Raw genomic sequence first — 15,769 nt, forward strand, 5'->3', positions numbered from 1 at the left:
ATGCTTTATTTATATAGCGCTGTAGATGAAAGATCTCCAAGATCCCCTGTCTTCCACTACTCTGCTTAGGTCCTACCTCCCTGACAAAGTTTATCTTTAGGCATGCAGTCTTTCTCTCTTTCTACTACCCTCTACCTTTACTTGCATGATTAGCTTTTCTAATGAATTGTGCCTTCTCATGATGTGGCCATAGTGCAAAAGCCACAATTTGATCATCTTGGCTTCCAGGGAGAGTTCAGATTTGATGTTCTCAAGTACGCCCCCCCCCTTTTTTTTTTTTTTTTTTTTTTTTTTTTGGTCTATTTGGCTATCCACGGTATCTTCAACAGTCTTTTCCAGCACCACATCTGAAATGAACTGATTTTCTTTCTGTCCAGCTCTCATCTGTACATGGTGGTAGGAAATGCCATGGCTTGGAAGATCCTGACTTTAGTGTTTAATTGTATAGTGTGTCCGCACCATATGCGGGCGCACTATATGTGGCTTTCAGCTTATGCTGAAGCCGTGCAGCAAAATACAGTATGGTGCATGCACCTGCATCATGAGCACGAGACCCGTTATATCTAATGGGGCTCAAGAATACGTGCTTTTTGCCTTATGCAGGTTTTTTTCTCCCCAGAACGGATCCCCCACATAAAGTAAGGGCCCACTGTATATCTTTTCAGTTTAGGATCTTGTCTAATTCTTTCATAGCTGCCCTTCCCATTCCTAGACTTTTTATTTATTTATTGACTGCCGTCTCTGTTCTGATCTTTGTTTGATCCAAGGTACTGGAAATCTTTAACTATTTCAATATCCTTGTTATCTAGGAGGAATTTATGTAAATCATTTGTAGTCATAATAACTGTTTTCCTATAATTGGAGTACTTATATTTATTTCTAATTGTATCTTAGGTACCAGCAGATGATGACTTTAGCATTCAAGAAGGTGATGAAGATTTGGCAAAAGCATTGCATACTATGCAAGAACAAGCCATTGATGCCCAAATTATGGTAAACACCTTGTTCTTAAATATATGTGGCCATCTTATTTTTTGTGGCTTCATAATGCATAATGTACTCTAACTTACTTTTTGTCACATGCAGGATTTATTTAAAGTTGAGAGAACAAATAAGTTATCTGAGCTGATTTTTTAGATTGACATAGATCACATTTCCTTATGATTCACCAGAAAAGCACATAGCCTAGATATAGTTGTATAATTGAACCAAACCAAATCTCACATTTGGAAATATATAATAGGGGTCTAAAAGGAAACTGACAAGAATGTGATATTTTTTGAAGTTTTGTATTAATTTATTTGACTAATTTTGCCATTGGTAATGTTTCATTGTATACATATACATCTCAGAGTAGAATATGCCTATAGAAACATGCATGTATAGTTATTGTGGATGCACATGTACACCCATATCATGCTGCTGAGCTGAGCTTCATTGAAACACCTGGATGTATAATTAAATGCAGCTATAGCAACACAAATACAACCAGTCCCTTATTGAGTGAAGCTAGTTGTATATTAAAACTGGAATGGGCTCAGTTTTTATCTGTTCATTGATCTAAAAACAAAACAAAACAAAAAAAAATAGCCCTAATTAGTGGGATTCTTGTTTTCTAGGTAAAGTTTGATGGAATAGTTTATCTATCTATTTATTTCTTTTATATTTCATCTTTCTGCCAGTATGATGGGCTCCAAGGCATCTCACAATACAAACAAACTGTAACTACAAACATTTTTAATTATAAAAAGTTTAAAAATCATTTAAGTAAGCTACTCTATTAAACAGCACTAAATTTAACCAGTTTAAAAATAATTAGGACCAAGTATCCCAGCAGCTGAGATATATTGTATTAATCCACTACACTTGTTGGTTTTAGGACAAATTGGGGTACATGAACCAGATAAAGGAAACAAAGTCCCATGTGCTGTTGATGGTCCACAAACTTTATTATCTTAAAGAGTCCAACATATTTCATGCTTTCCAGGTTTTTTGTTTTGTTCCTGTGCATGAACCAAAACCTGGAGAAATTCATTATAGTCCCCATTAACTTGCTGTATGATGCAAGGCCATGAGAAATAAATGGCTATAGTTCTGTTTATCACACTGTAATTTATGTAGTAAAGAATTTAATTTATGTAGTAAAGAAAGTAAAGTAGCCTATGACTAAAAAGTGTGTTATTGTGTTTTGGAAAGCAATTATGAGGCATACAGATCCTTTATATTTTTAATAGTGGCTCTTGGACTTTCTTTCTAGGCTCAGCGACCAGGCCAGATTACTAAGCATTCCCTTTCTGAAACACCTGAAGTTGTAGATGACTTCCTCTGTAATTTTCTAATAAGAATGGGCATGAACAGAACACTGGACTGCTTTCAAACTGAATGGTAAATCTTTTTTCAAATATATTTTGGCTCAGATAATTCAGGAATTTTTTTGGTTTTGTTATAGAGACAGGTTTTTTTTTCTGTGTGAGCATAACTCTATGCTCTCACATATAGCTACTTTTACATTTTAAAGATATGAAGGCCCATGAGAAATTAAATTTTCATAAAAGATGTAATAAAAGGATGGAGACGTTTTTTTCAGAAAGCCTGGATCTTTTCAGTGTGCAGTAATTTTTAACATCACTTTTTTGTTATGTTATTTACTGTATATACTCATGTATAAGCCTAGAAATTTAGGTCAAACAATTGACCCCAAACATCTGAATCAACTTATCCACGGGTCATTGTAAGTACTATATCTTAACTCTTATTAAAAAGAAGGAAACATCCCCTGGTGAAAGGGAAGAGCATAATGGCGGGTTACAAACCGCCACTTGGGACGTCCTCAGGACGTCCCCGTTTAAAAAAGTCCTGTTAGGGACTCTGTCCGTAACAAATGGCGGCGGCCGTTCCACATGGCCGCCGCCATCTTGATGTAACGGACGCTGTGCATCCACATGTCGCACGGCGCTAATGATGTTGTGAGTGCGCCATTGGCAACTCGCGGCGTCATTAGCGTGCCGCCAGAAGAAGCTCCATTTTGGAGCTTCTTTTTTGCTCCGTAAGGGAGCCGCGCGGTTTGGCTGCGGCGGCTCCCTCACGGAGCAAACAGCAGCGCTGGGAGACCGCCGCAAAGTGGCGGTTTGTAACGCCTCCATGTGTCTTGGAAGCACTGATCCCCTCTACTCTCTCACCCTTCTAGTCTTAAAGGTGAGCACAAAGACCTACGTCTGCTGGAATTGTGTAAGTTTTTGACACTGTTTTGCTTTGCTTCGTCGTTTAGATCCTTTGCTAAATGCTCCTAAGTTTTACCCTCGACTTATCCATGAGTCATATCAAAATCCATAATTTTGGCCCCAAAACTTGCCCTTGACTTATACATGAGGTCGACTTATAGTTGAGTATATACAGTAACTAACTTTTAATGTTGGTAATTCTTAGTCTCCTTTCAGAGAAATGTAACATTAAGTTTGGTTGATTGTTGTTTTATTTGAGATTTGAAAGAACTTATCTGACTAAGAGGTAGACACTACTGTACATTGAACCTGTAGATCTAAGAGGATGTGTATGTAGAGGAGGTTGCCCCATCAACATTCATGTAAGATTCAGTAATCAATTAGATGAATCTTTACTAGGGGAAGGTGCTATCTGTAAAGCACTTTAAACGACATTTCTTTATATTAGATATCTTTGATTTTAGAGGTTCTGTCCATAAGTAGTCCTGTTAGGTCACATTAGTTTAAGTGTTCAGATCTGCTTCCCATGTCTTTCTTAGCCCAGTTAACATCAGTATAAGAGAGAAATACAACCTTATGTTATATTCTATGGCAGCGGTAGGAAAAATGTGAACTGTCAAGTTCCTCAGGCTCCCCAAAATGTTTTTAAAAAATCTTGCACAATGTGATTTCCCCATAAAAACTGGTCAAATATACCTCAAACCCACCACAAATATGGTGGCTTACCTTCCTAAGAGCCCAAGCATTTACCAAACAAACAAACAAACAAACAAACAAAAAACCAACAAAAGAAGGCCGAAAATCAGCCAAAATGGCAGCACTACATCACTTCAGATGCATCAAAATGTGTCTCTGCTGTCTCTATAACTGCCCGCTCTAGGTGTGTGGATGCTCAGATAAAGTACCGTTTTTACCATAAAAGTTATAAGCAAAGGTAATAATCTGCTATATTTGAAGCCAAATAGTAAACAGATCTCAGACCTCTCTAGTGAGAGGCTCCTCATTCAAGTGACTTGCACACAATGAAGTGGTGTCAGATTCAATAAAAGTCCCTTTGCTTACATCCTTTGTAATTGGCACATTTATATAGATCAGTAAACAGAAGATGGGCTAAAATTGGAAGAAGTGGAGAGAGAGAGCAGAGGGCAAGGAGAGTTTACTGAATTGCTTAATCTGAAATCAGATGTTGCAGAGTTTAGGAATGGGGACTATAAATTCTCCGTAATTGTGCCTATGATGTAGTAGTGCCCTGGTGAATCCAATCATTTGTTTTTGTGGACAAAAGATTCTGGTGTCTTTTTGCCTGATTTTGAATGTAGTATCATCTTTATTGTGGGTGTCCTGCTTATAAGTGAAAGTTTGACTTCTCACATTTAAGCAGTTGGGATGTAATCCATTTTCATTACTAGTAGGCATTTTATTCAAGTAAACAAGTCAGTTCCTTGGGGATATAGACACCCAGTAATTCAGTGAGGAATATTTCACATCTTTTCCACATAAATCTGTGCTGGGACATAAGCTTTGATGTAGCATGATTAATTTTTAGTCTCAAATCCTGTTAGAACTTTGTTAGAATAGATTTAAAAATAGAATCCCTTTATGTGGGTTTGCCAGAAGCAACCAAACATTGGCTGCAAAGCCATTCAGTAGGTGAATATTTTTTTTTTCCTGCATGGACTTCACAAATATTTGGATGATGACGACGATGATGAAAAGTATTTTTATATTGCTTCTCAGCCCACAAGAGCTCCTGAGGAGATGAACATATGAAAACCAGTTAAAACAATACAAAGATAAAAGCATTTAAAAAATACATTAAAGTATTCTTTAAAGTCTCCTAAAAACAATCCTAGAATCCAGTTCAGTAATCATTAAAACAGCAATTTCAAATACTGACTGCCATGCAGAACAGCCCTGTTTTGACTGCTTGTCAGAAGCTTAAATGAGATGGGGCAGCCTGACTTCCTTGGGTATGAGGTTCCACAGTCAAGGCGCTGCCATGGAGAAAGTCCTGTTATATGTAACCACCAACCTAGTATCACAAGGTATTGGGACATGCAACAGGGCCTGCTCTGAAGGCCTCAATTTTTTGGCAGGCTCATGTGGGAAGAGGTAGTCTTTCAGGTATCTTGTTTCCTGAACACCAGGTCAACACCAGCACCTTGATTTGAGCTTGGAAGCAAACTGGAAGCTAGTACAGTTCTTGCAGGACTGGTGTTATGGTCTTTAAAATGCACATCTGGCACCAGTCTGGCTGCTTCATTTTCAAAGGACTATTCTAAGAAGCTGTAGTTGGGTCATGACTTGGACACATCATGAGAAGGAACGACTCACTGGAAAAGATAATAATGCTGGGAAAGGTGGAGGGAAGCAGGAAGGCCACAATTGGATGGACTCTATTAAGGAGGTCATGGGTTTTATGAGGTTGCAGGAATTAAGCACAGCAGTGTAGAACAGAGGGACTTGGAGATGTCTCATCCATAGGTTACCATGAGTCGAGATCAACTCAAAGGCAATTAACAACAAAAGGCTATTGCACAATTTACATTTTTGCCAAGGCTATCTTAGTACATATCAATTTTTTTCTGTACTAAGTCCACACATTACTCATGTCATGTCTTTTAAGTATTTAAAGAAATATATCTGCTATTCATATTTCACTTGTTTACTGTAGCAGACACTGCTGTAGCCATGGCAACATGAGTTATAGTAAAAAATTGCACACTTTTATCTTGATCTTTGTCATTACTGGAGAACTATGATCCTTTTATTAAGGCAGTGTTCATGCAATGATGTGACCAGTCAGTTTTCTAGATTCTTTTCTTACATCTGAAATTATACATAGGAACAAATGTTTTCTGGGTTATTGTTTACAATGTTAAGGCACCATGTTTAATGGTTTGTGAGTTGTTTGTGAGTGAATGTCCTAAACTGTATTTTATAAATGTTTTAAAATTGGTTTAAAATTGTTAATTGGCATCATTAATAAGTGAAAGCAAATTATAGTTAGCAAATTTCGCTTTGTACAAGTATCTTTTCCCGGCTAATATACAGCTGATCCATGATGTGATCAAACTCTAATGAGATTTGAAATGAGAAAATAATTAATGCTGAGAAAGTTGATTCATTTACACCTATAAGTGCTCAGCTCATTTATTAAATGACCCTCTTAGATATGAAAGCCTGTTTGAGAAGTAATCTTTAATTAAATTAGGCATGATAATTGATGCATTTATACCACAGCTTGAGATTTCTATGTTTTTTTGGATATAAAAATAATCTTTTTGCTTTCAGATAAATGTTTCAGCTGAAATATAACATTATTATATTTATAGCTCTCAGTGACAGTGTATTGCATTAAGTCACTTCTTTATTATTTGCAGAAATCTACTTACGCAGGTAGACATTTAAAACAACCCATAGAATAAATGTGTTTTCTTGATACCACTGTGCAACTGCACAATGGACATCTAAGCACTATGCTGTATAGAAAACCCACTGGTTGCTTAACATAGTTACATACAGTACTTCCAGTTTCCACCCAGAACACAATACCAAATATGTTATTTACAGCCAAGATCTCCAATACAATCGGTTCTACTCTGACCCAAATGATAGACTTAGAACTCTTGATTTACAACAGGCATTTCTCAAGCTACAGTACCCACCTAAGGAGGCAAATAAACAAATTGACAAGGAAAGATTAATACCCAAGCACCACTTACTATAAAACAAACCACAGAATGGCAGAACACTCCCGAATGGTCACCTATAGTCCCCAGTGGATACCACTCAAATGCATCATCAATGAGCTACAACCAGTTCTGGAAAATAACACAGCCCTCTCACAAGCCCTGGGAGGTAGGCCTTTATTGGCCTACAGACAACCTCCAAATCTTAAACAACTATAGTGGACCCTTCCCGTCTGCCCCCCCAAAATGGGAAAAATGAGGTTGTTCAAGCCCCATATTATTCAGTGGGCAGTAATGTGCACATATCTGTGTCAACATGTTCATGAGCACACACCCTCCACTGAATAATATGGAACATTGCAAGCTCTGGGTACTCCAATCTGCAGATAGCTTGCCCACTCATAACAGGATGCATGGCATGCATGGTAATACAAGAACAAGATCATGCCACAGACCCAGATGCTCTGGGAGCAATATTAGGGTGGGCCAATAACATCAGTCACTAGAGGTACATTTACTTGCTCTTCCTCTAATGTGATATATGTCATCTGATGCTGGAAATGATCATTATACATCCCCATCCACAAAAAAGGAGAGACAAAAGATTGCAGCAACTATAGAACCATAGCACTGTGAGAGAAAGGTGGGATATAAATATTGGAAATAAATAAATAAATAAATAAATAAATAAATAAATAAATAAATATCATTAATATCCCATCCAAGCAAAATTGTGCTCAAAATTCTACAGTTGGCCCTTCTTATACATGGATTTCTTATACACGGATTCAAGCATCCACAGTTCGAAAATGTTCCCCAAAAAAAGTATAAATTTCAAATATCAAACCTTGATTTTCCATTTTTTTAATATGGGACACCATTTTGCTATGTCATTATATTTAATGGGACTTGAGCATCCAATGGGACTTAGATTTGGTTATCCATGGAGGATCTTAGAACCAAACCCCAGCGTATAACAAGGGTCCAATGTAAAATATAGACTCCAACCATACATGAAGAGAGAAATCCGAGAGGTCCGAGCAGGGTTTAGTTTTCCTTTTATAAGCTTGGATCCAGGTGAAGTTGCATGTTTGTACCACACTGGAATCAATGGGATGTGTTGGTCATGCCTTCAAAAGCACCATTGACAACCATCCCTTATTATATAGTGCGGAGTCCAGATGCATCCCCAACTAGATCCTTAGCCCTTTAGAATATCTGTGCCATCCCATCTAGAGCCATTTCCCAAACCACAATATTTATGTCTTATCTAGATTAGGTTTTAGTTTGTGCAAAGTTACATAATTCATTCTGTGTAGAAAGTTGTGTGTGTGTGCTTATGTATGTATGCGAAGGTCTAGACACAAAGACATGTAATGGATAGTATTCCAGAGTTCATATGAACAGTCTCAAGGATATGCTAAATGAAAGAATAATCTAAACACTGGAATCCCAGCATAGGTCTGTAAAACAAAACTTTTTCCAATTCTTTAAGAAAAGTTTTCTAGTATATATTTTTAGATTTCCTTTCCTCTCCTTCCTTGCCTTTTTAAAATGAAAAATTTCAATAGCTCAGAAAATAGCTCGCTACATTACATCTAACATGCTAGATGTTGAATGCTCGGGAACCTTTATGATTTTCTGTCACGAAGCTATATGCCTTTTCATCTATGGCTCAAACCCCATAGTGGTAAGAAATGCAGTGCTTATAGAATCCTGTAGATCTGAATAAAGTTGTCAGCTCTTCTGCATGCAGAAATACTGCATTCTTGTAGTTTTTACTAGGTTTAGCCTTATGCTATTTTGGGCCTAAACATATCCTCTATGAGTCATTTTAGTTGTCACTAGTTCTATGTCATTCAAAACTTCAGACATGCTGGCATATTGGCTTATTTACTTGTTGCCGCACACAGCTAACATCTGTTATTAGGCTACTAAACATCAAGAATACAATCAAAATGTCTCTGCACACATGCAGAATACTTTACCTTTGTACCCAGCAAGTGGCAGCCTCTCCCTCCCTGAGACTTAAATGGAAGGGCTAATAGCACAGATGGTATTAATTCATATACTGTAAGTTCCAGAGCCTTTGTAGGAATCTTTCGAAAAATTAAACATTGCTGCTATTTTTGTGGCAAGCCCAGCAAGCATCTGTTTTGAAAACTAGTGTTGAAAAGGCCAGGAAGTATGGTCTTCTCTCTCTCAAATATTGCTGCAGATTTTTTCTTTCTTTTTCGCTCTCCTCTTAATAGCTGCCCTTTGTACATTCTCCGTCCCCCACCATCAGTCTCCAGAGTTGGTACTCAACTACTGGACTTTTTTCCTTTCTGATATGGAAAGTGTGCTTGTGGGTGTAGAAGGGAGAGTAACCAGTTGTCAGCAAGTAGGCCTGGGGAAGGGAAGGATGTCTCCCAAGCGTTGTCAGCAAGTAGGCCTGGGGAAGGGAAGGATGTCTCCCAAGCTTGACATACATTACAACATAAAAAGTCTGAAAGGGAATTTTGAAATACCGCTCTGCCTTTTTCCATCCAGTTTTGCCTACAAAGATGGAGAGAAACTAAGGCGCGGTACAGAGCGCCAAAAAGAGGCGCCAGGGAGGCACCTCACCTTGCTCCATGGCAACGTTGTAGCAACCAAATTGCATGGCACTGCTGTGCAGCAAGAAAGGAGTGCGCAGAAGTGGCTCCTTTTTTGTGGCGTAATTGTGCCGTGCCAAAGTACCAGCAATGGTGCAATGACATGCCAGCAGTGCAGCCCCATTTGGATGCTGTGCTGCTGACATGTCATCTCTGTGTGTACCAACTGGATGGTGCTGCACAGCTGTGGCACACCCATAATGTGCTAGCTTTGTGGGGCTTGTGCACGCCCCGCCCTTGAGCAACCCTAGCATGTCATGGGCACGCTGCAAAGAGCCCATCTGTACCAGACCTAAGGGCCCGAACAGACAGGCCAAAATAAAGCTGCTTTGGGTCACTTTGGAGGTATGTTGTTTAAATGCTGCATGCGGCCTAAGAGGCCAGAAGCCATTCCAAAGCCACGCTCTGCTCCTTAGGACTAGTGTGCAGCTTTGCCACACCTTCTGGCCTTTTCAGATGTGTGTCATTTAAACAGCCAACCTTCAAATTGACCCAAAGCAGCTTTATTTTGGCCTGTCTGTTCGGGCCCTAGAGCACAATTTCATGATTAGAAAGGTTTAAGACCAGAGTTAAGGCTATGTTATATTGGCTTATGTCCCATAAAATAAGAAAGTAGGACGCTAAAGATAATGCCCAAATTAATCATAATCGCTTTAATTCTTGATATATCTTAAAAATTTGTGCTTGCAGTCAGAACTGCAAAGCATCATGGTGCAAGCAGAAGTGCACTTGTCAGTTCTGTAACATTAAGAGGAACTATCCCTCCTACTATTTAACCTTTTAAGGTAGAGGTGTTGTCTGAGTCTCAAAACACAAATCTATATCTTTGAACCCAATGTCTTTTTTCCCTCAACGGAAACCCATTTCACAAAAAAAGCATACAGAGGAGGCAACAAGACAATTGAATGGGGACCATAGAATGCCAAAACAAAACACAGCCGGTTTAATCCCCATGATCTCCCCCCTCTACAAAATTCCCCCACTCAACATTGCCTGCACACAAGATCTAGTCATTGTAGTCACTAATTTTGCTTTCCTTTTCAGCCTCACTTCTTCATACATAAACAACTCTTGCACCATCATCCATCACACTCAAAACACACGAACAGATCCCTTTTATTATGTTCCCCAACTCCAATGAATTGCCCTTAAAGCCTCCCTGAACCTCCTATTGCTCTGCATAGCCTCCAGCCTAGTCTTGGCCTCCCTCTTTTTCTTCAGATTGCAACCCCCCCCCCCCATTCTCATACTTGGTCTCACTTTTTATTTATTTTTTTAGCCTGTTGACATGTCTGACATTTTCAAAGCAATAGTCCCTACTTTTGCTTTTAATAGATAATAGATCTTTTAATAGATAAGGTATAATTTTAATTGTAGTTGGTGATCCTGATTGTGTATTTTCACTTTAGAATGTGTAAAAAAAACTTGGCTGGTTAGAATAAAAGATTGTCTAGTTTAATACATTTTTACAGTACCAATAACTATTAGAAACATAGGCTTTTGATGATCAGTCCAAATGGACCAGGGGGTACTAGTAGACCACCATATATTTTTTGCTAATTTCTGCTTCATTAGATATAATTTATCCACTGCATCTTTCAGTATACAGTGTGGAAGTAGCCAGAACATATTTATTGCATGAGCTTTCTTCCCAACAAAACTGGGTCTTAATATAACAGTGACTTTTTACTCCACATTAGAGATGTGCACTGCAAACTTGGTTTAATTGTGATACCTTTTCCACTAGTGTTCTTCCCTAACCCCAAACTCTCAAAAGTAGAAACTATGTTTCAGTAATTTTCTAGGAAAGATATGTGCTGATTGCAATTTGTGGGGGTCCTATTTGTTTGGCATTTTTATTTAGTATCAGGATATCTAATAGTGGCTGTTTAGAGTGGTCCACAGTCACAGGAAACACTTGTTGCTGCACTGTGGGTCTTCTCACTTTATGAAGAAAAGGAGGAAACAGTTTTTATTTATTTAATTTCAGGTACGAACTGATGCAAAGAGGTATGCTTGAACCCAAAGACATTGGATTTGTTCCAGATGCATACACCTGCAATCAACAGCTGGAGAGGGAAAACAAATATTTAAGGAAGGAAATGGAGGGCTATAAATTTGCAGCCAAGTATGTTGTTACTGTTGTTAATGGGTCTTCTGTTTTTCACTTGGGGCTAGATCTTGCCAAATTAAGAAAATGAAGTCTTTTTAATTTCTTATGTTAATCTCTCTTAGACTTAGCCATTTACACAATTTATAGTTAGCTTTAACTGCAAGGACTCCAAGCAGTTAACTGAGGTCAACGGGATGCTTATGTTTGACTGAAATGTGTCCACATCATATATTATAATGAAGTGCCAACTGGACAGATCTATGGAAATAATGAATCACATGTTAGGGACTAGATGAGAGCACAAATGTGGGGTATATCAAATTGTTACGCACTCCTCTAGATAGGTTGTCCTTATCCTTTGGTGCTCCAAATGTTTTGGACTTCCACTCCCAGAAGCCTCTGCTAGAACAGCCAATTGTCAGGGATTTTGAGAGATGAAGCCCAAAACAGTTGGAGGACCAAAGGCTAAGAATCACTGCTCTAGACTCATCTCAGTTTGTGTGTCCAAGCCACAAATAGTAGTGCTCAAATGGGGTTCAGAAAACAAAGGGCAAAATGGAATTCAGTTTATGCTTCTGCGGGATTTTATAATTTCTGATGCAAATGGTTTTCTGCTAACTAATTTTGTAAATGAACAGAATAACTGCTCTTCCTTTGGATCTTCCTTTGGGATCAAAAGTAGGCAAAATATTTTTCTTACTCTATATGAGTGCACATGGAATATCAACTAAGCAAAGGAACTGAGGTAGGAGAAATGAGCAATAGTGTTCAGTTCAGTTCATCTTTATTATGGTTGTAGTCCAGCACATGAGCAATAGTGTGTTCCCAACCATAGTGGACATGTAAACAGTACTGAAGAGAAATACAGATGCAATGTTATTTTAGCCAGATGCTTGTATTTTCAAAGATACTGTAAACCATTTGTGTCCCACCAAAAAACAGAGAACAGTACACAAGAGAACAGTGTACAAGAGAACATATCATAATAAGAAGTGTCAAATTGCTGTATGTTGTATTGATTTCAAGTTTCCTGTATTTTAAATTCTGTATTGTTGAAATGCGAGATGTCCACATTGCATCTTTTAAAAATTATATAAGAATATACGTATGAAGTAAGAATGTAAACTCTATACGATTAGGGAAATTGGTAGCATCATTTGCTTTCCAGTGTGCATGCATTAGAAAATGTTATCAAATATGAAATAATTCATGTTGTATATGAATTATTGTTTTATATGAGGGGAGGAAAGCCACTGTGCTAAAAAGAGTCAGCAGTAAGCTATCCCTTAGAGATGACTTTGGCCTTGAAAAGTGATGGCTGCATCTGTCTCTGTGTTCATTCCTGGAAGAAAATGAACTTGCCAGGGCTCAACCCAAAACATTATGGTGTGTGCATGTATGCACTAGACAGTAGTTGTGTTCTGAGCCCAGCAGCTCTCAGTGCAATATTTCTTTGGGAATGCATTTTTATTGCATGGAGTTTGGTTGTCCTTCTGATGTTTGAGAGCAAGCCAGGAGTAAGCACACATTAAGAAGGGTTAACTGTTTTACTGTTATTGAATCTTTAGTTGAACAACCTCAAATCAACAGCAGTGCAAGGGACAAGGATAGAAGTGTCAGCACAACATATGTGTCAGATAACATAGTGACAATGTATACTGTATTCTAAAAATCCAGGACAAAGAATAATAGGAAAGTGTGTGAATAAGGAGGTTAATTTGTCCATCCATTATGTTGCCGGCAGTGCTTTGCACTAAGCCCAGTGGTTTCTAGGCATATTTAAGTACAGAAAACAAAGGCTTCTGAAACTGGTTCAGATAGTGGTTTGTTTTGTGCTTTGAGCTGATGTTTTGCTTCATTTCAGATTTGGAGCAGAGCCTTGCTTTTCTAGATCAAAGCTTTGGATAGCTTCCCTGTTGACTGTGTTGGAGTGGGCTGGGGGTCAGGAATGAACAAATGTCTGTACTGTTTTTCATTTTTGTGGCAAAGTGGGTGAAATATGGAGTCATAGTAACTCCTTCTAGGAGGATGAAGGATGCCTGGTTCCTGACAAATAGATGAAAAGGTTTTTTGGTTTTGGTGTGTTTTGTTTTGTTTTGCGAGAAGAGCTTCTCTGTGGTAGGTCGACTGAACATGAAACATACTGCAGAGGTACCCCAGGCATCTTCTGAGGTTTGGGATCAAGGGTGAAGAAGTACAATGAATGAAAAAGAAACTGAGGCTTTTTGAAGGGCAGAAGTCTCTACTAACAGCCAGTGGTCTTGCTTCCAAGATGGTGGTTCCCTGCTGCTAGCAAGGGAGAAGCAGCAATGGAGATGGTTGGGGTGGAGAGATGTTTTCCCCTTGTTCAATGATCCTTAAAGCTCAGAAGGCAAGAAGAGGGGGTTGTTTCAGAGCACACTTCTATCTGTGAAATAGCATCTCTGTCAGAGTAATAACAAATTTCAAGTGTTTTCACCATTTTGTAGGCTGCATTCCATTTAAAAGACAGTATTTTCTGCTCAGTCTAGTGGACTGGTCCTTGACCTGTGTGGTCTGACAGCTTTTATAGCTGTTGCAGACATGATTATCTGGTCACAGCTGATGGGAAAACAAAAATGCCAAGTTAGGCTTCATGTCCAGGTTTCCTGCTACTCATATAAGATATTGCCTTTGTTACTATATCTACCTAGCTGTAGGATGTAGCTAGTTGGAATCATTCTTGTTTGCCTTGGGAGCCCTTGTGGACTGGAAAGTGATACAGAAATACTCTATTTAAAATAAATAAATATTCACATATAGAGCAGCTACTCTGTTCGACCTCATATACCACTTTTCCTTATCTTTGTTTTGTTTGGCTGACAAAACACAGAAGCAGAATTGATTTCTAAAAGGCAGAGCACAAAATTCAACATTTGCATTGTTATTATTATTGATAAATCATGATGGATTTTCCATGACAAGATTTGATTAATAGATTTTAACCTATGGTTAATAGATTTTCCTGTCTCACACTTGGGTTTCCTCAGGGACATGGCTTCAGCAATCAGATACTGTATGCAGATTATGCTAATGTTTACTTTCCAGTAGAGATGTAAATTGCTGCCATAATTCTTCTTGTCATATTTGTCTTTCTTCTGTATTATTTTTAACATCTTTGCCTAATAAAGAAGACGGTAGAGCTTTGAAAGCTTGCATCATGAATTTTGTGCATTTTCGTTAGGCCAATAGAGGTTTTGTAGATTTTGGATGTTATTCTACTTTTATATATAGATTGTCACATTTCTGTGTAGTTCTGCTCCATGCTGTCTGAAGTCTCTTGGGAACTGAGTTTAATTGCAAACCTCATGGACACAATATCTGCCTGAAATTTTAGTCTTCTCTGTTATTTCCCAGAGCCTCCAGTTTTTGTACTATTTAGCATAATTAGGAATTCTCAGGAACTTGAAAGCTTAGATGCCCAACGAAAGCTACAGTAGCTCTGTTCCTGACTGCATGAACTTGGTTAGGTTCCTTCTGCTATCATGGTCTCTATTTTTCTCCACATGTCCACTGTTGTATATTGGAAGGCTTGAATAGGGAACGGCACATGAATCTGTCTGAAAAAGAGTTCCAGATTAGTCACTCACTGTTCCTCCCTTAAGGCTAGGTGGTAGCTATTGCCTCCCTCTCTGAACAAGCAGATGAGTGATGAACTTGTTTACCCTCCCACTCTGGTAATCCCATTGAAGTGCCCTTTTTGGATTCTGAACCTTTGTGGAAGAGTTGATTTGAAACAGCAGGTCAATTTCCAGAAGTTTCCATATCACCTACATTGCCTGGACTAATTATATTATTATAATGGAGTAAGCATGCCTGAGCATGAGAAAGCTGGTCCTGCTGTGGAGAGAAGGAAGTGGAAGGAGCAGAGATAGCTGTGACGGTGGCGTGGGGCATCTAAGTCCTGCTACTTCTCATTAGAACACTCCTTCCGTTCTGCAGTGAGGGAGAATAGCAGCTCCTAAAGCCAGAGACCAGAGGGCTGAGAAGGAGGCAGCTGTATCTTTGCTGCCCCTGGAGGCCACCACAGCCAGAGGGGCAGAGACCCTTGTGGCCAGAGGACCAAGAAGGAGCCTGCCTGGATCCTCG

At 38.7% G+C, this 15,769-nt stretch overlaps 1 protein-coding gene across 2 annotated transcripts in view; it reads left to right on the forward strand.

Annotated features, from left to right (window-relative positions):
* The window catches only part of SPAG16 (sperm associated antigen 16), a 510,294-nt gene that overhangs the window by 12,596 nt on the left and 481,929 nt on the right, over positions 1–15,769 (forward strand). For both annotated transcript variants that reach the window (XM_042446654.1, XM_042446655.1), the window contains 3 exons: positions 895–993; positions 2,258–2,385; positions 11,540–11,677. In XM_042446654.1, the coding sequence (XP_042302588.1) occupies positions 895–993; positions 2,258–2,385; positions 11,540–11,677 (365 nt within the window). The remainder of the gene's footprint in view (positions 1–894; positions 994–2,257; positions 2,386–11,539; positions 11,678–15,769) is intronic.

Source organism: Sceloporus undulatus, chromosome 1 (genome assembly GCF_019175285.1).
Source record: "Sceloporus undulatus isolate JIND9_A2432 ecotype Alabama chromosome 1, SceUnd_v1.1, whole genome shotgun sequence".
NCBI classification, from domain to species: domain Eukaryota; kingdom Metazoa; phylum Chordata; class Lepidosauria; order Squamata; family Phrynosomatidae; genus Sceloporus; species Sceloporus undulatus.